Source organism: Pogona vitticeps, chromosome 7 (assembly GCF_051106095.1).
Source record: "Pogona vitticeps strain Pit_001003342236 chromosome 7, PviZW2.1, whole genome shotgun sequence".
NCBI classification, from domain to species: domain Eukaryota; kingdom Metazoa; phylum Chordata; class Lepidosauria; order Squamata; family Agamidae; genus Pogona; species Pogona vitticeps.
The window spans coordinates 33,551,451-33,575,544 of record NC_135789.1 but is presented as its reverse complement, the minus strand read 5'-3'; the positions used below and the strand labels follow the sequence as shown (position 1 = coordinate 33,575,544).

The following is a 24,094-nucleotide window of genomic DNA, read 5'->3' as shown; positions in this document are numbered from 1 at the left end:
GGGGCGGGGCCTCCGTGGCCGCCAGGTGTCGTCGTTTGGAAAAGGACCGGGAAGGGGGTGGGGAAGGCGTCGCGCGCGCTTGAAGCGGGAAAGCTCCGGGTCTCGTCAGGATGGCGGTCCGGCTGAGCGAGGGCTCTATCGTGGTAAGAGAGACACCGCAGCGGCAGGAGGAGGAAGCCCCCCCCCCGGGAGGCACCCCCCCTCTGGCCCCTTTCCTCAGCCCGAAGACTCAAGGCCCGGGGTAGCGGGAGGGGGGGGCGACACGTGTCTGTGGAGTATGCCCCCCTCCCCGTGCGCGCGTTCCTGGGGTCGGAAGAGCGTGCTTGTGAACGCGGAGACGCGCGTCCGCCGCACTCCCGGGTCGGTCGGTCGGGCCTCAACCGGGCTCCGGCGGGGCTGCCCGAGGGCGGCGCCTTCCTCGGCGGGCGGTGAAAGCCTCCTGTGGTGCCCGGAGGCCTCGGTGGAGCGCGCGTGTGGGAAACCCATGAGGGCCTCAGAGTGGCGGCGGCGGCGGTGGTGGTGGTGGTTGCGGGGGGGGGAGGAGGAGAGGAAAATCTGCGCGGAGAAGGGGGTCTCGGCGGATGCTGGATGAAGGGGCGGGGAGGGGGGCAGAGCCCCGAGCCGTGCCAGGCCCGAGAAGTCGCCTGCGGGCGGCCCGAATCGGGCGGTGGGTGCTTCGTGGCCGTCCCCCCCCCCCCGCCCGAGCCTTTCGATCCTGCCTGCCCGCCCTTCCCCTAGGATGATAGCCCGGCCTGTCTGTCGGTTTGGCTCCTGAAGAGTTAGGTAAATGGGCCATGAGAGTGGAATAAACATCTACACATCCACGTGCTTATATATGTACAGTATACACACGTGCTTGTGTGTGTGAATGAGTGTGCAAATACGTGCACATATATGTGTAAACGTCTATGTACCTATATATGTGTGCATATACATGTGTATACACACATATGCAGAGATAAATCATATATACACACACGCACACACATTGCATATATAAGTGTATACATAAGTAAAGGCGCACATATGTAAGGAGAGGGATATTTTTGTCTCCAGGGACACTTGTGTCCACCAGGCACAGGCTTTATAAGAGCAGAAGAGGCCATGGGTTCCCTGGTCTTGCTATCAGCCTGTGGCCCCACCCCCAGCAGCTTGTAGAAGAAGGCACCCTTTTAGTCTGCGCAACCATTTAAGGCAAAAATTGGGAAAGAACACCTAAAATAAAAGAGGCATGTGAACCTGTAACAGAAATACATGTGAAAATGCCCTTAATAGTTTATTTAGTTAAAGGAATAGGCATTAAATACTCAGGAATTAGAATGGTGCAGTTTTTGCTTACTGTTATTCATTATCCTCAAAATCTACACTTTTAAGATTGCATTCATATATGACTTTTTAATTTAGCTTGGTAGAAACCAGCTAGGATGAGAAGTCATACTTCCTAAAGTGTTAAGCGTGGGGCGAAGGGATAAGAGTAATATGAAAGGTTCCTGAATACTTCTAAAACTATCGGGGAAAATATAGCCTGAATATAGCTCATTGGATAAACTATTTATTTAGTTTTGTAAACAGTCATGTTATTGTTAACAGCCCTAATGGCTTAATTGTATGTTTGTTTACTCATACCTAAATCCAGCTATGTTCACTGGAGCTTATTCTCTAGGAAACATATGTTTTATGTATGTTATTGTATTTTAAATGTTGTAAGCCGCCCAGAGACCTTTGGGTAGTGTGGGCGGCATATAAATAAATAAATAAATAAATAAATAAATAAATAAATAAATCAGAGAAAAGAAAAGAACAAATCAAAAGACAAAAACATGGTGGCACCTTAAAGACTTAACTTTGTATTATTTTTTTAATGTGAGCCTTCATGGACAAGCCCACTTTGTTAGACGTAAAAGGAGATATAAGATGACAGATATTTGTGAATTTTTATTGTTTATTGCCTTTTCCATCATGATTTCATATTGCCGGTCAGCTGGGAAGGTCTGAAACTGTTGCCTCTGGGGATGTTATCTGAAAATCTGGTGAAAAAGAATCTTCCTCAGGAAATGTGCTGTGGAGATCAAGTGGCTTATCCTCTTCTCCTTAAAGGGGCTAACCAGTCTCCCTCTTTCTCTCTTGTCTTTTTTCCAGGCCATAATGCAAGGAGGGAACGTTGTGAAACCTGTTCTTCAGCTGATTGTAAGTATTCCCTGTTGTGGTTCTTTTTCTGTCTTGATTGATAACAATGCCTTAGCTCTTTTTTTATGAGCTGCAAGCAAGCCAATATTTAGGCTTAAGGGACAGACTTTGCCATCCTAATTCGGAGTGGCAAAGGGATAGGAGCTGTATGTGCGTGAGAGCTGCTGCCTCTTAAGATCTGGAGCCCTTTGTGCTTCCATCTTTGCTTGTCATCTGTGTTTATCTCGACTCCTCCCTGTTATTGGATGCCATGCCAAACGGCTGTTCCTGGGGGAACCTGGCTAAAAGGGTCTGTTTTATACCCAGAACATCCGCCCGATTTCCAGTGGGAACGGACCGCCACGTTACCGAATGCTGATGAGCGATGGAGTGAATACGCTTTCCTGTAAGTGGGAGTGCCCTGTGGGGGGTAGGAATGCTGAACTAGGCACTTCTATGAGGCGAGAGTATTGATTATTTATTTATTTAAAATGTATTTTTGCCCAGCGTTTCTCCTTGAAAAGGATCCAAGGTGGCTTACAGTTTTGAAAGACAACATTTAAAGTTGAAAACAATGAGTAAACAACAGTGGTTAACAACGTTAAAACCCTGTATTTAATGCTAAGAATAATTAGCACGCAGAGGCATCATACATTGTTATAAGACAATATTAAAGCTAAGAACAATGAGTGCGCAAATATATTTAAAAAGCCACTCTGAGAAATTTAAGCGACAAGTAGGGAGAGGTAGTGTAGGTCAGTGGTCAAAGCATGTGGGTTGCAGGCAGGTTTGGCCCTTGACATAGTCTGTTTCAGGACGAGCTAGCTCAGCTGGACTCGGAAAGTCCTGTGTCCGGCTTACCAGCGAGTCTCAACGGATGTGGGAGGGCCAAAGCGTTTCAAAGACTTGCGTGTTGGTTCTGTTTTTGCACTTTGACCTCATAAAGACCGGATTTGTCAAAGCTTTTGTTCTCCCCTCTTCCGCTTTCGTCTCACAGCCTTCATGTTGGCAACACAACTGAATTCGATGGTGGATGACCAGAGCTTGAGCTCCAATGCCGTCTGCCAGATTAACCGGTTCATTGTTAATACCCTAAAAGATGGAAGGTAAGTCGCTGGGCGCGATGGGCCACCAGACAGGATCCTTCTGGGCACAGTTAGGTGCTGTACATGTCCCCTTAGGGAACGGTGCTTGTCCCTTGGGCTGCTCTTGAAAAGTAGGTAAATAAACCAGGGATCCCGGTTTGAATGAGAGTGGTGTGAGCAGTAAACGAGGATTCAACAATGAGAAAAGGTCTACCGGAATCTGGGCTTCTCCTTCTGTGTGCATGTGTGAACGAACAGCAGCCCGTTTCCTCCAGTGAACCCCCTGAGATCAGGAGTCCTCCTTTGCCTTTTTGGCTTCCAGTCTTCCGAAAAATGCAACACAGGCAGCGGGAGTGAAAGAGCCTCTGCTTCCCTTTGCAGGCGGGTGGTTATCTTGATGGACTTAGAGGTGATCAGAAGAGCTGATGCCATGGCTGTGAAGATCGGCAATCCGGTGCCGTACGCAGACGGTAAGGAGCTTTTCCCAGAGGGTAGACTGTTTGTCTGATTCCTTCCAGGCCTGTTGAAATTCCAGCTCTCTTAACCCTATGGTGTTCGGCAGAGATTATGGGAGTTGGAGTCCAGCACATCAGGAAGGTACTGGCTCAACCAAGTGCTGCTTTAGAGCCTAAACTACCAGGCTGTTTTTCTCAATGATGTGATCTCCCTTTTCTTGATAAATTAGATCTTTTTTTAAAAAATCTGGGATGAACTGCCTTGTGCCTGGGTTTCTTTTTTGGACTTTTGCCCCACTCACATTTCTGCTCTTTCTGTCTTGGTTGGGCGGTCTCTGTTCCTTGGTGGCGTGGAGACAGGTGGCATCAGAGAGAGCCTGTGATGCCCCAAAGACAAGTGGATGGCACACATCCACCCTGGGGTTCTCCTAAAGACTTTAATTCCGAGTCCTCTTGTCTCTCTGTGGCTCCTCCACCTTCTTTCTAGCTCCCCCTCCTTCTCTTCCTTCGGTGCCCTCCTCAAGATACACCTCTCCCTCCTAACACTGACAAAAATATTCTGCCCCTCTCTGGCTGATAATTAACGCATGAACCGCTGGCACATAGAAACGACAGGAATGAGTCAGAATGAGGGCTTTTAAAGGGAAAAGCTAGAATTTGGGAAAGTTCCCTTTTCGGCCCGTGGGGTCCTGGGAGCCGTAGGCCCCAAAAGTCACCTTTCTGAACACCCTGCCAGGCCTCCCGTCCTTCGTGAGCTAGCCTGGAAAGTGGTTCTGCTGTGTTTCCTTGAAAATAAGACAGGGTCTTATATTAATTTTTGCTCCAAAAATGCAGTAGGGCTTATTTTCAGGGGATGTTTTATTTTTTCATATATAACAGTCTACATTTATTCAAATACAGTCATGTTGTCTTCTGGTTGCTGCACCATGCTGTACAATGGTGGAGGGTGGGGTTTCACTTAACTAGGGTTTCTTTTTGGGGTAGGGCTTATATGACGAGCATCCTGAAAAAGCATACTAGGGCTTTTTTTCAGGTTAGGTCTTATTTTCGAGGAAACCGGGTAGGAAGGAGGAGGCATTTACAGAGCTTCAGTAAATCCCCCAGCCGGCACAGCTCATGGCCAAGTGGGGCCGACCTTCCCCCTTTGCACTCTCAGTGAACCCTTTTGGCTTGGTCTCTGCTGGCATTCTCTGAGTTATTTAGACCCGCAGGAGGTCGTTCCAAAGAGGTGCGCATGGAAGTCCCCCGTGGGCACTTGCCTGCTAACTCTTGTGTCTGTCGTGGTTCTTTTCTCCCTTGGATCGTGCCAGGCACTGGACAAGGAGGGACGCTCCCACAGGCTGGTGGGCCCACAGCCAACCAAGTGGCCAGCAGCACCCCCCTGCAGCAGAACGTGAGCTCAGCGGGTAAGGAGTTGTCCTCTGGGGTGGGGCGAGTCACAACAAAGCAGGGCAGCAAGGCTGTCAGTGGAACGGAAGAGGGAGACAGAAAAGGATGGCTCCCGGGCGGGGCACAGCCTGGCTTTTCTGCTCTTGTCTCTCATGTGAGGGTGGGACTCTGCTGTGAACAGCCTCTGTGGCCAAAATGGCAGCTTTCACCACGGAAAAGGTTGCTGGATTTTTAGGGATGGGGGAAGTATTGTGTTTTACTTGCAAAATTCAGCCTGGCCTCACGGAGCCCTTGCGCTGCGTGCCATCATCACTAGATACTGCTGGCCGTAGGGTCCAGTGAGAAGTGGAGGGGGAAGGAGGAGGCCAAGAAGCTGGCAAGCCAGTGGTGCTGGTGCTTTTGGGGGGGGTGTTGGATTGAGGGCCGAATGTGTCTCCCTCAACAGGTTTCGTAATGCCCGGCACTCTTTGTTTAGGTTGCTGTTTGCCTGCTGTCTCTTTATCGGCTGTAAATGTTTTTAATTAAAATCCCTTTTATATGCTTGGTGGAGGGGGAGGTTGGAAGAGCGGATGGGGCTGCTGCACACAGGGTGGCATGCAGCTGAAAAGCAAATTGAACGAGGAACCTGATATGGAATGGAAAATGAGAAACGACGCTTAGGCCCTGTCAGGTTAGAGCAGAGCTTCATTAAGAGTGATTGGTCCAGTCATTTTCAGAGCTTGCAGGAAATTATCACAGGCACCCGTACTAATTGTTTCCTACATGAAGGGATGGGGGGGGGGGCGGCATTGGCAGGTGATGGGCCAACTGCCTAATTCTTTTGTGAATGTATGGACACTGTGCACGTGTGTCTAGCGGGAAACAGTATTGGCCTTTTATGAATGATCTTTTTCACAACAGTGGAAGAATCTACTCTGTGACAAAATATTCGTTTCAATGAGGAAAGGAATACGTTTGGAATACACATAGCTGAGCGATTTGTATATATTGCTGATAACTTAAATGTGTAACATCACACTGCGCTTTTGCTGTTAAAAACTGAAAGATCTCGTAGCCTCTTAAAGATTAGCAACTTGGACGCAACATTAAAAACCTTTGCGACAAGAGTCACTTTCAAAGTTAGCTCCACGACAAGTACAAGAATAACTCTACATAGTTTTTAATGTTATCAAACAGATGAAAGAAATCTGATTTATAAGCAGGATAAGTCCTCTCTTTTGCACTTAATGAAAAAGGCGGAGCTCACCTCTTAATGGTGGGCTGGCTTATTTGGTTTCTACCCCACCGTGTGTACAGTATGTCTCATGCCCTGAGTTTTGTGGCTCGGATATGGCCCAGATGTAGTACCGGACGGATACCTTGCAGTACCGGGTTTTGCTGGTGGGGGCGCTGTGTCCTCACACAGGGTGGCAGGAGAGCAGGATGCAAAGCCTGACTGTCTCTCATCCGGGGGGGGGGGGGAGGCTCTCGGTGCTCTTGGTCCTTGTGGACAGAAAAGGATGCCGGAGGGAGGGAGGAAACCATGAATCTGGAAGCTTGCCGTTGTGGAATCAGCCTCATGTTTGCTCTTCCCTCGCATTTTCACACGTGAGACACAAGAGAGGAGCAAAGGGGCACCAGGGCAGGGGTGCTCCTGGTTTTGGGTCACTAGCTGGCAGGAACGGAAGCACCAGGCCCTCTTCTACGCCTGAACTACTGAATTTCGGATGTGCCTCTCCCTTAGGAAACGTAGCCAAATACAACAGCCCTGCCAAGATGGTTGGGAAGCCCAGCAGCTCCAGTTTCCTGAGCACTCCTGGGGGCTCTCAGGCCAAAGTGGTGCCCATTGCCAGCCTGAACCCCTACCAGTCCAAGTAAGTGGGCCGAGAATCCTGCGTTCTCAGAGAAAGGGTATGTGTTGTCAGCTCATGTGAACGCACGCGCATACACCCCCTCTGGCTGCAAGCAGAGTCTGGAGTGCAGTGCTGCACCACAAGGGCAGACATCGCACGACCAGTGGATGCTTGTTTTCTTGCCTGCCAGATGCCTCCACAGCCCCTTGTTGCTTGGCCATGACCGCCCCTGTTGTGGTGGAAGGACTTTGAATCATGGAAGGCTCTCCCAGATGATGGCTTGTGTCCTTTTGGCCAAACAGCCCATTCTTTGGTGTTGTGGCTGGGTGTGTCCACATTGGTCTGTGCCAGGATGCCCCGGGGATTTCTGGCTCCCTGGGGTGCTTGGACCTGGTGCCTCTTCTGTTGGCATGACCGAGGTAATCAGCCTCTAGGTCCGTGACTAGTTCCAAAGAGGGCCACTGGAGGTGGCCGTGCGCAGCTCTGCTGTCTCTGCGGTAGTGGGAGGCAGGTCTATCTCGGGCAGTCCGGTGTGAGAGTCAAGAAGCTGCCCCCTGAGGTGGGCCTCCTCCATTGGCCTGAAGGGGGCGGCTTTGGTCGTCCGGGAAGGTGGCTTGCAGGCCCCACATTTAGGAAGCTTCCAGAAAAGACACAGGTAGGGCCTGACTGCTTGGTGGGCAGCTTTCCAGTTCATGCTTTTGTGCTTCCAGGTGGACCATTTGTGCCCGGGTGACTCAGAAGGGCCAGATCCGAACGTGGAGCAACTCACGTGGGGAAGGGAAGCTGTTCTCCATAGAGCTGGTCGACGAAAGTGTAAGTGGAGGAGGAAAGAAAGGAGGGGTGCCCTCGTGCTTGCAGGAGGCGGCCGGCAGCAGGCTTCTCCTGCGGCCTCTCTTGAGGAAGGATTCAGCGACCAAAGGCACCTTCAGTCTTGCCATAGTTTCACTTTTATTTATTCCTTTCGGGCGCTTCTCCCTAAATTTAGACTTGGATCTTAACGTGGGCTGCCTACCGGTTCTTTTCTGACAGCAGAGTCTGCTGAAATGTAGTAGCTGTACGAGTGAACTTTAGGAAATGAGAGAATGATGGTTTGGGGGAGAAGGGGGGGGAGGCGAGAAAGAGTCACCTTCTGGTGTTTCTGTTCCTGTGTGCCTTTATTGGGCAGCCGGCTCTATTGCCACAGCAGCACCACCACCGGTTGCAGGTTCCCCTGCGGAAGGAGGGGAGGGGTGGCGTGTAAACGATTAGCATCTCCAAACAGAACATCTCTTTAATTAGAAAATACATATGTAACCCAAGGAGGATGTTTGCCTTCAGTTTGCGGGGAGTGAAGCTTAATTAACCAAGCCTCGTCCTTAAGTTCTGTCACTCAAAGCTCCTAATCAAGTGACAGCCATTAGCGGTACCTCCACGGTGGTGGTGGTTTGTGGAGTGTCTTGTCCTGCTAGGGCCCAGAGAAGGGAACCGGGGGGGGGGTCTTTTGGAACGGAGGGCGCGTCTCCATCAGCTGTTCATTTTGTGCTTCTCCTCCTCCCGTCGGGCTGTCAGGTTCAGGGTTTTTGACTGACAGTTTTTATTACAATTTTAATACTCTTCTTGCATAAACATCTTAGCTGCTGGTTCTCCCGCTCTGCTTTTAATTATCACTTCGGGAAGGGCCTGTCACAGCAGTGTGGAATGCTGCCGGCGCAAGCGTGATTGCCATCCCCTAATTTCCTGAGCTCGAGGCAGGAATTAGCCCACTTGTAAGAGGGCATGGTCCAGGGCCCCTCTCCTGGTTGGGGGTGCTCCCCATTCTTTGCCCTTTCCTGAGGGGGAGGGACCGGGAGGGAGACAGACCCACAGGACCTCACCCTGCCACTGGATGGGCAGTTTAGGAGACCTACTAAGTGGCAGGCCAGCAAAAAAGGATCTAAGCGCCTGGTTTTTGAAAGGTTGGTCAATGCTTGCGCACATTCTCAAGTTGCCAAAACATACCTATTTTTGAGAGGAGGGGTTCGTGAGCATGGTTTAGAGCAGTGGTTCTTAACCTTTGTTACTCGGATGCTTTTGAACTGCAACTCCCAGAAACCCCGGTTAGGACAGCTGGTGGTGAAGGCTTCTGGGAGTTGCAGTCCAAAACTCCTGAGTAACCCAAGGTTAAGAACCAGTGGTTTAGAGTTCCGTAAAATAAGAAATGGGGTTTCTCGCAGATGGAGCCCGGCCCTTGGGGTCCCTCTTAGCCCAGTCCTGATGGGCAGGCCCATCTCTCTGGGGGGGGGCAGGTTCAAGCAGGAGTCTGGCCTGGCCCTTCCTGGAAGGGCTGCCGAGAGCTGGGGCTGGGCCCTTCTGCCTGCAGAGCAGTGTCACTACCCCTCCCTTGTGCTTGGGGTTAGAAAGAGGCGGGGGGGGGGGACATTTTAATCCTCAGCAGACGCCCTCCGCCTACATCTCGTCTGAGGATCGATCGGGACCAGTGGGGGGGCTTCTGCCTTGGCCTGGGAATGTCCCTCCTGACGCTTCCATCTCCCACCTTCTTCCCTCAGGGGGAGATCAGAGCCACAGCCTTCAACGAGCAAGTGGACAAGTTCTTCCCTCTCCTTGAGATGAACAAGGTACTCCCTACCCCGGCTGATGGGGGGGGGCGGCAGCGGTGGGGGAATGTTCTGTGACAATGGCACGATCAAGAGGAACCCGGGTTGGACGGGGTTGCCAAGTCCAACCTCCTGCCGAGGCAGCCAGCCCGCAGTCTTTTGGGGCGGTGAGGAGCGGCAGAGGAAGAAGGAGGCCGTCCCGGTTCTACCCCACCTTTTCTCCGCTGCAGGTCTACTACTTCTCCAAGGGTCACCTGAAGACCGCTAACAAGCAGTACACGTCGATCAAGAACGACTATGAGATCACCTTCGCCAACGACACCTCCGTCATCCCCTGCGAGGATGCCCAGCACCTCCCCTCCGTCCAGTTCAACTTTGTCTCCATCAGCGACTTGGAGAAGGTGGACAAGGACTCCATTGTGGGTCAGTCGGGCTGTGGCTTGGAAGGCCTCATGGGGGTGGTGGTGGTGGTGGAAATAACTGCCTTGGCCCTGGAGGGGCAAACCTCCCTCCCTCTTGTCAGTTGGAAAGCTCTCCTGGCAAACTCTCAGCACTGCTTTCTGTTGCTGAGAAACCAGCTCCCTTTTACTGGCACATGTTGCAGGGGAGGGAGAGGTTATCCCCCCCCCCCCAAGAAAAGACTGGCAAACTAGCGGTTTGGCTGAGGTGTGCAGTTTGGATTTCAGGCACAGGGGCTGCCCATTTGAGTCCTTGGTCCTGCCGGGCCCCCTGCCTGCTTGCCCTGTTTCCTGCTGCTCTTCCCACACGGCGTGGTGCGGGGTCCCACCTGATGTTTGTTTTGATATAAAATGCTCCCTCCCTTTCTGTCTCCCTCGTCTTGTTAAATGCCAGGTTCGGGCAATTTTTGGGTCTTGTAGAGTAACAAAACCGCTGTGTTAATGAACAGCTGATAACGGAGGGGAATGAAGTCCCCCATGAGCTCTCTCGCTCTCTTTCATTCTTGTTCTCGTTTCTGCCATTGCCACCGCCGCCGCCTCCAAACTCTTCCCCAGGGTGGGTTTTGTGTCCGTCCTCGCAGGGAGAGGAGGGCCGATCTCTGGAGCGGGAGAGGGAAGGGCCCTGGGGCGTCTTCCTTGCAGACAGAATCAGGCGCCTGGGAGGCCTCCCTCTTCCAGGCCCAGGGGCCAACCCAGTGGGTTTGACACCTTTCCCACTTACCTTTCAGATGTCATTGGAGTCTGCAAAAGCTACGACGACTCCACGAAAATCACTGTTAAAACCTCCAACCGGGAGGTCTCCAAGAGGGATGTGCACCTGGTTGACATGTCTGGCAAGATGGTGACGGCCACTCTCTGGGGGACAGAAGTAAGTGGTCCAGAGAGTGGCCTGAAGGCCGAGGTGCCCTTTCTCAGGAGGCCTTGGCCATCCCCCCACCCCACGGCGTGGGGAGCCCCTTTAGTGCCACCGCACGATAGAGCGGCTCACACGAGGCCTCTTAAGAACAGGTGTAGTTGTTCTCTGTGGGGGGGCGGGCTCTTGGTTCAGGCTAGGGCCCTGGTATGCTGAAGGTCCTGCTCTGAACCCCTGAATGCATCTCTCCTCCAAGGGACTCAGTAGCAGGAGGGGCTGGAAGAAGGCAGGCTGCGAGAGAGGCTGGGCGTTTTCACCTCTGTGCTGCCAAAGCAGCCTTTCTCCCGCTCTGCTGAGCGCCCGCTGGCCGAGAGGCGCTCTCTGCTTGAGACTCCGAAGAGCCCCTGTTGCCACTCAGAGCCGAGGGGACTGGGCTGGGTAGGTCTCAAGGAGCTCCCTTTGTTCCAGAGTCTTGTTCGCTGCCTGTCAGACTTGTTGGAAGACACGTCTTCTATCCTCCGTATCTCCCCCAATAATAGCACCCTCTAGCCAAGAGGGTTCCAGCGGACGTTCGCCACATAGGCTTCTCTAGCACAGGCCTTGTTTTCAGGCTGAGGACAGCCGGGTACGGCACGCAGGGAAGAGAGTATGTGGGAGATGGAGTCCAGGGGTTGTGATGTCTCTGAGTGCGGCCAGTACTGTCATGCTTATGGTTTGGTCACCCAGCAGCCCCTTCCTCAAGAGCTGGACATTTAGTCAGGCTCCAGGAGGGCAGCCTTCATCGGCACACAGCCACGCCAGGGGAAAAGGTGGCTTAAAACAGTCGAGCATTTCTAAGAAGCCTCTCGCCACCTCCCTGGGCTTCTTGTTGTGTTGGCATGTTAACAGGTGACCCTGGATTCCTTTGTCTTCTCCCCCCCCCCCCTTTTTTTTTCCCTCCACCAGGCTGAGAAATTCGATGGCTCTCGGCAGCCTGTGGTGGCCATCAAAGGAGCCCGTGTCTCAGATTTCGGGGGCCGGAGTCTCTCTGTCCTTTCATCCAGCACTTTCATTGTCAACCCTGACCACCCGGAGTCCTTCAAGTTGCGAGGATGGTATGTTCTTGATCCTCGGGGGGGGGGGGGTCTTGGCAGTTTTTGCTGGTTCATCCTCTCGCCCCAGTTGGTTGAGGGAGGAAGGTGCTGGTCTTTTCTGTCGCCCTCCCCACCTGCATGCAGTGGTCGTTTCCGGAGGTGATGCCTCCCTGCACCATTCTGAATGCACCCCGGTTCCTCTGGTTTTGGAAACAAAGCAGGCCTAGGCCTTCTCATATGGGAGACTGCCCGGGGCATGTCCCGGTTTCCCCACTCCTCCTTGGCTCGAAGTGGGGAGAGGAGGAATAAGGTTCTTCTCTTCCTTGGATGGGATTCCCTGTGGCAATTGCTTTCTCCCAGCCTCCGCCTTGATCCTGGCGTTTGGTAGCAGGCCATGAGGGCATTTCGCTTGTTGGCAGCGCAGAGCAGGGGGCCTGGCGGTGCCACCAAAGCGCAGCTTCTTCACAAAAGGACCACGTGTTGAGGGAGCCTTTCTCGATTCCTGAATTAGCTGTAGCGAAAATGGGGTCCCCTCTGGGCAAGGCTTTGGCCGTGACCCTTTCTCCCCCAGTCTTGCAAGGGAGCGGGTTGCCACGATTCCCCAGCCTGTCTGGCTGTTGCGTGCTGCCGAGAACAAAAATCCATTAGCGACAGAGACACTTGAATGCGCTGGGTTTCGTTCGGCGCATTGTTCCTGTTAAGTGCTCTTGGCACCATCAAGGCTGTGCCAGAGACACAGGAGGAGCTGTGGCCCGGGGGGTGGGGGTGGGGAGTTTTGTGTGTCTTTCTCTTCTTCTTTCGCCCGGGTACAGCATGCCTGTGTTTGAATGGGTGCCCCGTCTGAAAAGTGGGTGGGAGGGACACGTGGTGGGTGGGTTCTGAGGGGAAGGAAGCGGTGGCTGCTGCTTCTCTCTCTCTCTTCGGGCATCTCCTGTTTGCTTTGGAACACCAACGCGTGGACTGGTCGTCGTGGGTGGCTCTCCACAGGCATTAGCGAGTCCTAGAGAAGGATCCACGAGGAGTCCACGGCTGCCTTGTGGGCGTGAGCATCAGGGAAGAAAAGTGAGGCTCCTGCAAGAGGGAGAAGCTCTGTGAGGTGGCTGTGGCTGTCCACAGCCCATTCAGCTCAGACTCCTCAAAGCCCCGAGTGCTCTCTGTGTGTGTGTGTGTGTGTGTGTGAGTGAGAGAGAGAGAGCATAGGCAGGGGTGGGAGGGGGAAAGCCATTGGAGCTGCCACATGGGACAGCGCACCTTGGACCCTGCTCTGCTTGCCACAGAGAAGCGGAGCAGCCGTGGCTCCAAGGGCCAGGGCTGAGCTTTGAGAGCCCACTCTGGGTGCCCGTTCTACAGGCTTTACTCGGCACTGCACCACAGTACGGGTGTGTGTGCGTGTGTGCCTCCCTCTCATGGCCCCCTTTAGCTCTCCCGATCTCGCAGCTCTTGCCAAGCAGACTTGCTTTCTTTACGCCTTCTGTGCTGTTTGAGGAGAGGCTTCCTCTCGGTTGGCGCCTTTCTCTCCAGCCTTTGGCAGCTTTCCATTCTGTGTTTGGCGGGTGCCGCAGGCGCCTTACGAAACCCACCTGCTGTATTTGCAAGTACCAAAGTGTCGCTCTCAGCCTCTCCTCCCTCCCTGCTGCATACCACCTTTTTCTCTTCCTCTCCTCCCCCCTTTCTTCTTTCTTGGTACGTTGGTCTGCTCCAAATCCATGCGCTGGAGCAGGGAACAAAGGACTTCGGAAGGCAAGTGGCTCCTCCCCGCCACCCCGTGTCCCCAGTGCCCGTGGCCTATTTCTCCTCTTTGCCGTTGCTGCTCTACTCTTCCCCTCCCCAACGGCTTGAGCAGCCGTCTCTTGCTTGTTAGTCGAGGCTGATGGTTCTGGTGAAACAGAGCCAGCGGTTTACTAAAACAAATTAAATGGCAAGGCTTCTTTCTTCTTTTGTGTGTTACAGAAGGGGTGGCCCCTGCCTGTCAGCCAGGCAGGGGGAGTCTGACTCTCTCCCACAGCAGACCTGAGAGATCTGTTAAGCTCTGTCTGTCTTTCTCTCCCAAGCAGTCCGCAAAGATGTTGGTAGCGTGTCATGTAGCTCCCCCCCCCCCCCCCCGTTACTAAAGGTCCGATGCCTGACTCTTTTAGAAGCCGCTGCACTGCTGAGCTGCGGCCACTAGCTGGTGCATGGAAGCCAAGCAAGAGTTTGTCCCCGTTTCCCTGACATTATACAATATATTGCACTAATTAAAATGGAGCATTAGCTTATCCTGAAATGCTATTTCGGTGACTAATATACACAAGTTACTGTAATTGTTTCCTGTGCATTCCATTGATAAAAAAATATCCCTCTTGTGCTGAATGTAGCAAGAGTCTAAAAATAAAATTCTGCCTGCCTTTGTCCCCGGAACCGGGAAGGATCTCAGTTTTCCTTGTTGCTTTTGTTTCCAGGTTTGATTCAGAAGGGCAGCTTCTGGAGTCCACCTCCATCTCGAGCACACGAGGTATGCCCATGGCGGGTGGAAACACGTACTGGAAGACCCTGTACGAGGCCAAAGCAGAAAACCTGGGGCAGGGAGATAAGGTAAAGTGGGAGCATGGAATGGCTGGAGCCAGAATACGGACTGTCCCTTCCCTCGGGACTTTTGGCAGGTTGGGTAGGAAGGTGGTGGCCGGGAGACGAGGCAGGATCCACTGGGCTCCACTGCTCCCGCTGGACGGGCTGGTTCGGGTCCCCACTCCACCACGGGCCTGATGAGCTTCGGGCAAATGGGCCCCCAACCTCAGTTGCCTTTCCTGCGACCTTGGCTGTGCGCAGTCATCTGAAAACGTTGCCATACCTTCTGGAAACAGTCCAGAGCCAGAACAGGACGAAGCCCGGCACAACATCTAGAACTGACGTCATGCTAGCGGAGGGAAGCTTCAAAAAGACGACGGTCCGTTTAAAGGTCGGTCTTCATAATGGCCAGTTGTTGTGTCTAGAGAAATAGGGATGAGCAGGAGTACTTCTCCTTAGTGTTCTAAGATTGACCGTCCAACCATCCACTCCAGCTCACACGGCCGTGGGGGTAGAGACAACGGGGGATTTTAGTCCCAAAACCTAGTCAAAGGGCACCCGGGGGAGGAAAGCCAGTTTGGCTCTTAATAAATCACAACCGGGCTTGCGTGTGCCACATTCGTAATAGCAGGGAGTATTTATGCCAGAGCGGAGCGTGTTCCTCAGCCAGCTCAATTAATTCGTTCTCTAAGTAGTTGATCCATTAATCAGTCAATTAAAGCACACAGACTCACGGCACAATATCTCCATTCAGGTGCTGTGTTGAGGGTGTTGTTCTAATGAATGCAGCTCTTTATCTTCTCCCTCAATAACGCGGGCGCCGCTGTGCCCGACTCAGCACAGGGAGTTTGCTTCGGGAGGCGAAGGAGCAACAAGTGGGAACCCTTCAGGTTTTTTTAAACAGGACGCGAATTCGGTAGCGGTGCCTGTTGAGGGTCGGAGCTGAGGTTAATTTTAAGGGAGTTGATAGCCGCAGGATCGGGCCTCCCTGCGGAGGATCCTGATCCCTGGGCAGAGAACCTGTCTTCTTTGCCCAGGTTGCTCCTCCTCCTTAGAATCATAGGTTCTTTGTGGCCTCCATGGATTACCCATACGGGTTTCGCAGGACACATGTGCGGATCTTTGGAACATTCTAGAGCTTAAAAGAATAGATCATTAGTCTCCTGTCCCTCCCACTTCGTGCGTCTTAGAATCGTAGAAGAGTGAAGTTGGAAGGGGCCTATAAGGCCATCAAGTCCAACCCTCTCCTGGATGCAGGAGTACAAATCTTGTCCCACTCTCTTGTCCTCCTGTTTAGGCCGACTACTTCAGCTGTGTGGGCACGGTGGTCTATCTCCGGAAGGAGAACTGCATGTACCAGGCGTGTCCCTCCCCGGACTGCAATAAGAAAGTGATCGATGAACAGAACGGGCTCTATCGCTGTGAAAAATGCGACCGGGAATTCCCCAATTTCAAGTACCGCATGATCCTCTCGGTGAGTCGCGGAACAGGGGAGAATGGCAGGGCGGAGAAGCCATGAGCGGCAAACTCGCGTCCTCTTTGTAGTGAAGATCCTTGGTGGCCAGAGAAGAGATCTCTGGTCTGGTCTGGGGTTGAGTGAAAGAGAGAGGGAGGACTGAGCTGCTATTTTTCTTTAAAAATAAAAAAGTTGGGGAGGGGAAAAGACAAGTGCCCAAGAGCATCTTGGGGGCAGGGTTTGCTCAACCAGTCACTGTTGAGCATGGATTTTTTTCCAGGCCTTCAGAAGGTGCTGGGAGGTGCACTTGATTTTGGGTGGAGCACCTTCTGTTGGCAGATGGGAACACCGGTAGCCTCCGATCAGTCCCCAGGTGCAGTTTGCCCAAAGACTGCCCAAACCTGGGATCCCTCTAGGTGTGTGGGGTGGCAGTTCCCATCCCCCCCAGCCACTGGCTGTGCAGGATGGGGTGCTGGAGTGTTCACCCTTCCCATCCAGAGGGACTCCCGGTCAAAGAGGCAGCCGTTCCGGTGGTCTGACCCCCGAGGGTGCAGCGTCCTCCTTTTCCGATCCACGCTCACTCTGCAGGTCAGAGTCCCTCCGGCGGGCTCTCGTCTCTGGAGGGCTAAGCTTTTTCCTCGTCCTGTGCCTTGCCTGTGGCTTTTCTGGCCGTGGCCTCGGTGCCAGGCCCCTTTCCCTTTTGCCCCACCTCTGTTGTGTGCTGCCGGGCCTTCTGCGTGGCTGGTGGAGGAGACCGGCTTGTCTTCCTCCCACGTGGAGGCAGAGGCGTCTCGTGGGGGTGTTTGCCGGCTCCTCCTGGCGTCCTCTCGTCACGCTGAGGCAGCCTGAAACGGACACAGATGAGGAGAGGAGCGAGGAGTCTTCGTGCCCCTCCTCCTGGGGCTTTTTTTCTGCCCGGCCCGTTGACTTCCGTCTTTGCGTCATACGCAGAACCTCTGCTGAGCCCCCTCCGTGTCTTTGTCAGGAAGATAAGCTAATGCGGAATGGCGTTTCGGGGGGGGGGCGGTAATTGCCCTTATTCAGCTGGTCCCTATATTTAGTTGCCTTTTTTCCCTTCTTTTTTTGCCGCTAATGTTCTGCCTCTCGCACGTTAATGGGGCCGGCGTTGGGGCCGGGTGCGTCGGAGAGGGGCTGCCGCTGTGAGGCCTGCCCGCAGCCCCAGAGCACTGCTGCCTTCCCCCCTCTCTTCGCCTCGCAAAAGTGCCCTGAAATTAGGGCCCTTGGACTTGCCTTTAGAAGCTCCCAGGCAGGGAGCCGGGAGGAGGGGACCTTCCCAGCGCCGGCGGCTGCTGGGGCGGCGGCTGGAGGCTTCGCTTTGCCTAATCGGGCGACTCAACGAACAGCCTCTCCAAATAGATGGCCTCACCTGATTAGAATGTTTGAGAATATAAAAAGTGTCCCCCTGGGGTGGGGTGGGGTGGGGTGTGGGGGGGAAACGGTTTATTGTGTGGAGGGGAGGGAGGGAGGGAGGGAGAAGTGGTTGATGGTGGATTGTGGCTACTCCAATTTTCCCTCCTTCGTTTATTCTGCTCCTCTCTCGGGGAGGGGCGAGGGGCGAGTTGCCTTGTGCTATAGGAAAGCATTGGTGGCTCTTTCTGTGCTCCAGGGCTGCAGAAGGGCTCTCTCTGTGTGTGTCCGTGCATGGAAGCCGTTGGGCTGTAAGACCCACGGTTAGGAGTTCCTCTTCAGTCAAGATAGCTGCGCTGGTGGACCTGCTGCCACTGGCTGGACCTCCCCCCCCCCCAGGCGTGGGCCATCCTTGGGAGGCCTTCTTGCCTCTCCCCCCCCGGGGGGGGCGCAGCTGGCTTCTCTGCGTGTCCTCCCAGCTCTAGCCTGGCCAGCGCTTGGTGTCCCTTGCTCTTCCATCTTACGCCCAGAGTAAGGTGCCTCCACCTGGTCCACGCTGGAGGCGGGTCTCAGCCGGTTGAGCTGGTGAGAGCCTGGGTGCCTCTTGTCTTGTGGTGTGTCTTCACCCCACCTTCATTCCCACCACTGTTTCCAAAGTTCATCTTGACTTTAAAAGCAGACAAAACCAGGAAGCTTCCCGAAGGCCTCGGTGCTCCTTCCTCCATGACGCTGGAGCACCGCTTTAAATATGTAGTGTCTTCACGGTCGGGAGAGAGACTTAAGGGTACAGGCTCCAAAAGCCGCACTGAGCCCCCCAGTGGCTTCTTTCCCCTGCTCTCCTCTTGTCGCTTCGGAGGTAGGCTCTCTGCGCTTCCAGGTTGGGGGAGCGTCTCCATCAAGGCCCCCCCCAATGCAGAAAGGAGGTTCCCTTGGTTCCTAGAGTTTCCTCTGGCCTTCAGGGGGTGGAGGCTGTTGCCCTCCTAGCCTCGCTCTGTTTGATCCTGAAAGCACGGTGCCTCTCTACTCGCTGAGCGAATGAGGATGCTGCCAAAGATTCGCGTCAGTTTTGGCCACCTTTGGGCTCCTATAGATCAGTGCAAAATTCTCCATTCCCAAGACCAAATGCCTTCTGGGTTTTCCCCTTCAAAAGTAAAAGGTTCGCATCTGCAGCAACCGCTGCCGGTCCGCCCACCCAACTGATGCTTTTGAGGGGGGGGGAGGAAAAGAAGCGGCAGCAACAAACAAGCCCAAGCTTTTATCCAGTGTCCCTGAAGCTAAAGAGCAGCCCTCTCAGTTCTGTGCAATTAATTTCTATTAAGCGGCTGGGGTTTGCACACACAAAGAAGAACGTCCTTGGCATGAGGAGGGTTGTTGGAGAGCAGCCGCAAGAAATCTCAGCCAGTCCTTGAGTCTGAGAAGAAGAAGAAGAAGAAGGCCCATTCCCCTCCTGAGGGGCAAGTTGAGGATTCACGCTCCTCGGGGGACTCCTGTGCTTGTTGGCCCCTCCACCCAGGAATCTCCCCCACCCCCACCCCGTGGAGGCAGGGAGGCCCCCTACCCAAGCAGCCAACAGGTTGTGGGTTTTTTAAAATCTCATTTTTGCTAAAGAAGGAGCTTCAGTGGCAGGAGACGTGCCACCCCGCTTGCTCTTTTAAATGGCCAGGTCCCTCCCTTGTCCATTCTCATTTCTGTTGTGAGCCGCCTTGGGGAGGGAGTCTTGCATGGGGAGAAAGGAGGGGTATCAATTAAGCAAATAATGGAGTAGAAGACAGGCCGGACAGGGAGGGACTCGTTCACAGCCCTCTGGATATGTTCCACTGGACATTCTGGCGCCTTGGGGAGGGGGCCGGGGTTAGGGGAAAAGAGGCTTTCCTCTCTTGTCCCCCCAGAGGCTCCTCCGCAGCTGTGTGTCCGGCTGTTAACGGTTTGTGTTCCTCTTCCTCTCCCAGGTGAACATTGCCGACTTTCAGGAGAACCAGTGGCTCACGTGTTTCCAGGAGTCTGCGGAGACCATCCTGGGGCAGAACACCGTGTATCTTGGAGAGCTGAAGGAAAAGGTCAGGTGACTCGCTGTGCTGCTGTTCCGGGCAGGGGTCATGGAGAACCTTTTGCAGGGCGGGCGTGGGCCCGTTACCTTCCGGCTGTCTTGGAGTCAGCAGCTGTTCCCCAGGTTTTTCACAAATTGCCATCTGAACATTGCCCTTCAGCAGCAGATGGGTTTCCAGAAAGGCCCATCTTTTGGGCTCCTCTTCCTTTTAAGTCCTGTGGTTGGTTTCATTTCTGTGGAGAGCAGAGCTTGCCTTTTGCATTTGCCATTGGCCGGCTCTGCCTGCGCCGCCAGAGGACTTCCTGCTGGTGGAATAAAACTGTTTGCTGGGTGGAATTTGGCTTCTGCACAGCAAGGCGCCTCTTCCTTGGCAGATTCTGCTGCTGGGAAGGAAAGTATCATTTCTACCCTTTCCCTTCTCTGCAAATGAGGAGGTGGTGGCCAGCGAGCGTGCCGTACTCTGTTGGGGTGGAAGACACACCTATGGCGTTTCTGGGAATGGTATCTTCCCGCCTTGTCACGCTCAAAGCCACCCAGTTGGTGGGGCAAAGGCCAGCTGGAGCACAACACGGGAAGAGCATTTATTTCTCAGCGTCTGCACAGGCCACATTGCTGAGAGACCGCGGCCCGCCCAGCCGTTAATCTGAATCTCTCTCTCACTCTCTCTCTGAGCTCGCTCCTGCCTCACGTAAGGCTAGAGAGAGCAGCTTAAAAGGCTGTGAGGCTTCTTCATTGCCACCAGAGAGAAGAGGTCAGTGCTAGTACAGATTCATGGCCGTGTGCCAGTTGAGAAAGGCCAAGCCGCCTGTGGAGCTTGGGAGGAGATGTCCCAACTGGGAAGGATGGGCCTGGCCCACCTGCTCCCATTTCAGCTCCTCATTTTGACCCTTAAAGGCTTAGGGGTTCGTGAATGGAAATGGAGGGGGCCTCTGACAGCCGCCTTTAGATTTCTGATGGGTCGTCATGTGAAAGATGGACGTTCTGATGAAATGAGAACCAGTGAGTGGGGACAGGTGACCCTGGAAGGAGGCAGACTCTCTTTCCTGGGAGGTGCTCAGACAGGAGTTAGGCAGCCATCTGCCAGGAATCTTGGCGCTGTGGGATCCCTGCACGGGCTAGACTTGATGACCCTTGGAGTCTTTGCCAGCAGTCCAGGATTCCAGCCCTCCAGCCAGCCGGCCTTCCTCATCTGCTCCCTTCGAAAGAGCTGGTGCTTCAAACATCACGGGGTTTGCCAGATAAGCTGGGAAGGCAGGCTGACTGCCCCTGATAAGGCGCCTGCCCCTGTCCCAATTTTAAGAGTTTTGTAATTAAGCCTCTCCTTTAATTGCTGTTGAGGTGCTTCATGCCTTCGGCCAACATTGCCTCCGTTCCAGCAGCCAGTCCTCAGCTTGGCCCTGGAAAGTGATCCCCCCCTACCTTTGGGGTTTGAGTGCTGCCTCTCCTTTGCCCCGGCAGTTCTCCTTCTGTAGAAGAGCAGAAGGCTCCTCTTTCATTTCGTTTCCTTCTGCCTTTGCCCCTCCCCGCTTGCAACCCCCACAGTGGAGCCGTTTTCTCCGGCAAAAGTGACCTCGGGACTGATGGAGCCATTGACATCGGTCGCTCTTGTTTTTCCACAGAATGAGCGGGCATTTGAAGAAGTGTTTCAGAATGCCAACTTCTCCACCTATGAATTCCGGATCAGAGTCAAGCTCGAGACTTTCAACGTAAGCCAGATCTGCAAGTTTCTCTTGCTCTCCTTTCCTTTTCTCTCTCTCTTCCCCCCAAAAGCCTTAAAAATGGAGAAACTGGAAGTCTCTCTGGATTTGCTTTTGTGGATTTTGACTCTTCTGGGAAATTGCACTGTCTTTGAAAGCCTAATAAAATACAGATATAATCACATTGTAGAAGCTTGTGGGGGGGGGGGGAGGAGAGAGCAGAACTCACCCAACAAACAGCCTTGTGCCATTCCTGCCCCTTGGATCATCCCATACTGGGGGGGGGGGGGAGAGAATTTTGTGTTGGTCTGTAGGAGTCCAAACTAAATTTAGACCTGTCCCTTGCATGGAAGCTGGAATGGAGGTTGTGTCTGCTCTAGCAGCCGAGGTGGGTGTGGCGCCGACTCCAGAGCCCAGAGCATCCTGGGGCTTTAGCAGCCCAGTGAGGAGAGTGAGATTCGTAACCCTTCCGTAGCCCAATTTTTGACTCATAGCTTTAGAGTCACGGGGCCTGAGTCTTTTAGGTGACCCAGCTTGGAAAGACAGCTAGCTCTCATGGTGGGCTGTTTATGGGATTATTATGGGAGTGGCAGTCCATCGCCCCTGGCAGTGCATTACCTAGAGACCTCCCCTGAGGGAAACCTCATATCCCTCCTGCCCAGATTCGGTCAGCACCCCATCCGAATGTCTCCGGCTGATGTATTCCAAAGCCCCAGAGACCTGCTGCTGCTGCTGGTGGTGGTAGGGCTGGGTTTCCCTTTGCTCCCAGCATGACTGCTGCTCTTCTTTCCTTAACGCTTAGTTGGCGGAGAGTGGTTTGTCCGTAGAGGCTGGTCCTATCATCCCCCTTTGGAGGCTGAGGGTTAGGGTTGCAGCCTGAGGCGGTGGCTGTGTGCGTTTGAGCCACCTTGGGACACGTGGCCTGCGCCCCTCTCCGCAGCTGCAGCCGTGGCACCTCCTTCCCTTCTCCCGGAACCCCCCTCCCCTTCCCCACAGGACAGGACCTTGCGCTCGCCCATGGCCCGGCCTCCCTTGGCCCAGCTTTCTCAGTTGATTCTGGGCTTGCCTCAATGCCAGAAGCTCTGGAAACCGCTGCTGGTCCAGCCTGGTCTTTGCCTTCACCTGAAGCTTTCTCTTGCTCTTCCCAAGGACGAATCGCGCCTGAAGGCGACCGCGATGGAGGTGAAGCCTGTCAACCACAAGGAGTACGGCAAGCGCCTCATCGCGGCCATCCGGAAGAACGCCGCCCTGCTAGGCTGAGGTGTCGGCTGGCAGGCCGGCCAGCTGGCTTCAAGGCAGGACTGAGTCTCCTCTGTAGAACAATAAGCCACCTAGGTTTAAGTTGGTTCCCCATCCCACCTTCCGGCTGCTCCTTTGTTTGCTGGTGCCTGTTCCAATGCCCGGCAGCCTTTTCTTGACGGACCTGCTCAACTCCTGTGGTGTGGCAGGCGTGGGATGTGCTTGCTCACGGCATCTCCCTGGGCTGGGCTGGGCTGGGCTGGGCTGGGCCGAGCTGGAAGGGAGAGTCTGCCAGGGCGGCAGAACTGGGGTGGGCCGGGGCCCTGTTGTTGTGATTAGCCAAGACGAGAGGCCTGAAAGGTTGAAAAGGCCTCCTGTGTTTTTCACCCTGAAATTCCCCAAAGGCTCCAATTGGAGGAGGAGGAGGAGGAGGAGGAGGCAACTGGGGCCTCTAGTCCTGGATGGTGCGATCCGGATGGGCGCAGCCGGCTCTCTTCCTCAGTGCTCCCAGGAGGGCCCTCCGCCCCTCTCTTCCCCTTCTTCCCTGTGCCTTCAAAGACTCCCTCCCTCCCTCTCTCCCTTCTACAGGTGCCAGGCAGTTGTTAATGCTTGGAATGGCAATACGGTAGAATTATTAATCAAAGGCGTATCTCTTCTATCTGAAGAATATCCTTCCTTCAGGGTTTAATAGACTGAGTCAGATGGGCCTGATATTAATCAAAATTGTCTCTTCTGAGAGCAGCTGATAAGCGTTGACTCTTCCTCCCCTTGGGAAATCTCGGCAACTACAAAGCAGCCCTTTAGTTTTTCACTTCAATTAATATTTCATTTTTTTCCCTTCAGCTGCCGACTGTGGTGCCTTGCTACCTGTCCATATATATAAAACTTTTTTTTTTTTTTTGCGTTTGTCTGTGAACAAAATTCCTTTTAGGCTTGTTTGTTACCAGCACAAATGGCTGGGAAGCGCGCCTTCAAAAGGGGTTGGGTGGTGCTTTCCCCATGTTTTTTCTCAATAAAGAGCATTTAGTTTCTGCCTCTTCTGTGGGCTCCACTTTCTGCAAACGGCAGCGTTTTTTCCATTACTGGAAAGCAATTAATTAGTTTCCGTAATACGTTTTCACTTGGGGGAGATGTTACCTTATTATTGGTGCTGAGGTTGGCTGGGTGTGGGGAGTGGAAATTTCTCCACCTCGAGCTGGCGAGCGAAACATGAAACACGATTGGGCTCGGCTGGGGGGGGAGGGTGGATGGGGTGGGAGAGTGATCCGTCAACAAACGCTGGCCCCGCAGCACAGAAGCTGAACGAGGAGCAGGGTTGCTGGCCTTTCCAGCGAGTCGGGCTGGGCTCCGCGGAGCTTCTAATCGCATTAATTATGCATTCTTGGGCTGCAGCAAAGCGTTGAATGCACAGCTCTGAGCAGCCGGGCGGGGTTGCACTTGGCCTGTGGGGGTGAGTCAGAAGGTTACTCGGGAGCCAGGCAGGCGCAGGAGGGCCCTCTTGGTCCACGTGTGGAGCTGCACACTCGTTTCTCCTCTTCCTTCTCTGGGCACAGACAGGCGAATGCCCCTTCTCTCTCCCCTGGCCTTCTGGAAAACCCCATCTCCCCTTCCACCCTCCCCCCCCCCGGGACCACCTGCTGCTCAACCATGAGCCCTCCCCAGGAGTCCCTGGAGTTCCCTACCAGGTCACTTTGATGGCTGCCTCTCACCTTGCTCTAGGAAGCGTCTGCTGATTTACAGCGTTACAGGCACTTCTGATAGACACATGGGTGGGTTTTTGGGATCCTCTCTTTGCCCCGCTAGCCTTCCATTTGCCTTTCCCCCCGCCACCGCCCCAGAACTGGATGTGATGGGAGGCT

General features: G+C 53.9%; 1 protein-coding gene across 1 annotated transcript; it reads left to right on the top strand.

Moving 5' to 3' along the window:
* Nucleotides 1-2: 2 nt before the first annotated feature.
* RPA1 (replication protein A1) lies at nt 3-23,268 on the top strand. Its single transcript, XM_020803526.3, has 17 exons — nt 3-143; nt 2,140-2,187; nt 2,494-2,572; nt 3,164-3,272; nt 3,633-3,721; nt 5,017-5,112; nt 6,819-6,948; nt 7,638-7,740; nt 9,453-9,521; nt 9,731-9,923; nt 10,687-10,826; nt 11,757-11,905; nt 14,323-14,455; nt 15,726-15,902; nt 19,202-19,309; nt 20,919-21,005; nt 22,146-23,268. The coding sequence occupies exons 1-17, from the start codon at nt 111-113 to the stop codon at nt 22,254-22,256; spliced, it is 1,854 nt and encodes a 617-aa protein (XP_020659185.3). The 5' UTR covers nt 3-110; the 3' UTR covers nt 22,257-23,268.
* Nucleotides 23,269-24,094: the final 826 nt, after the last annotated feature.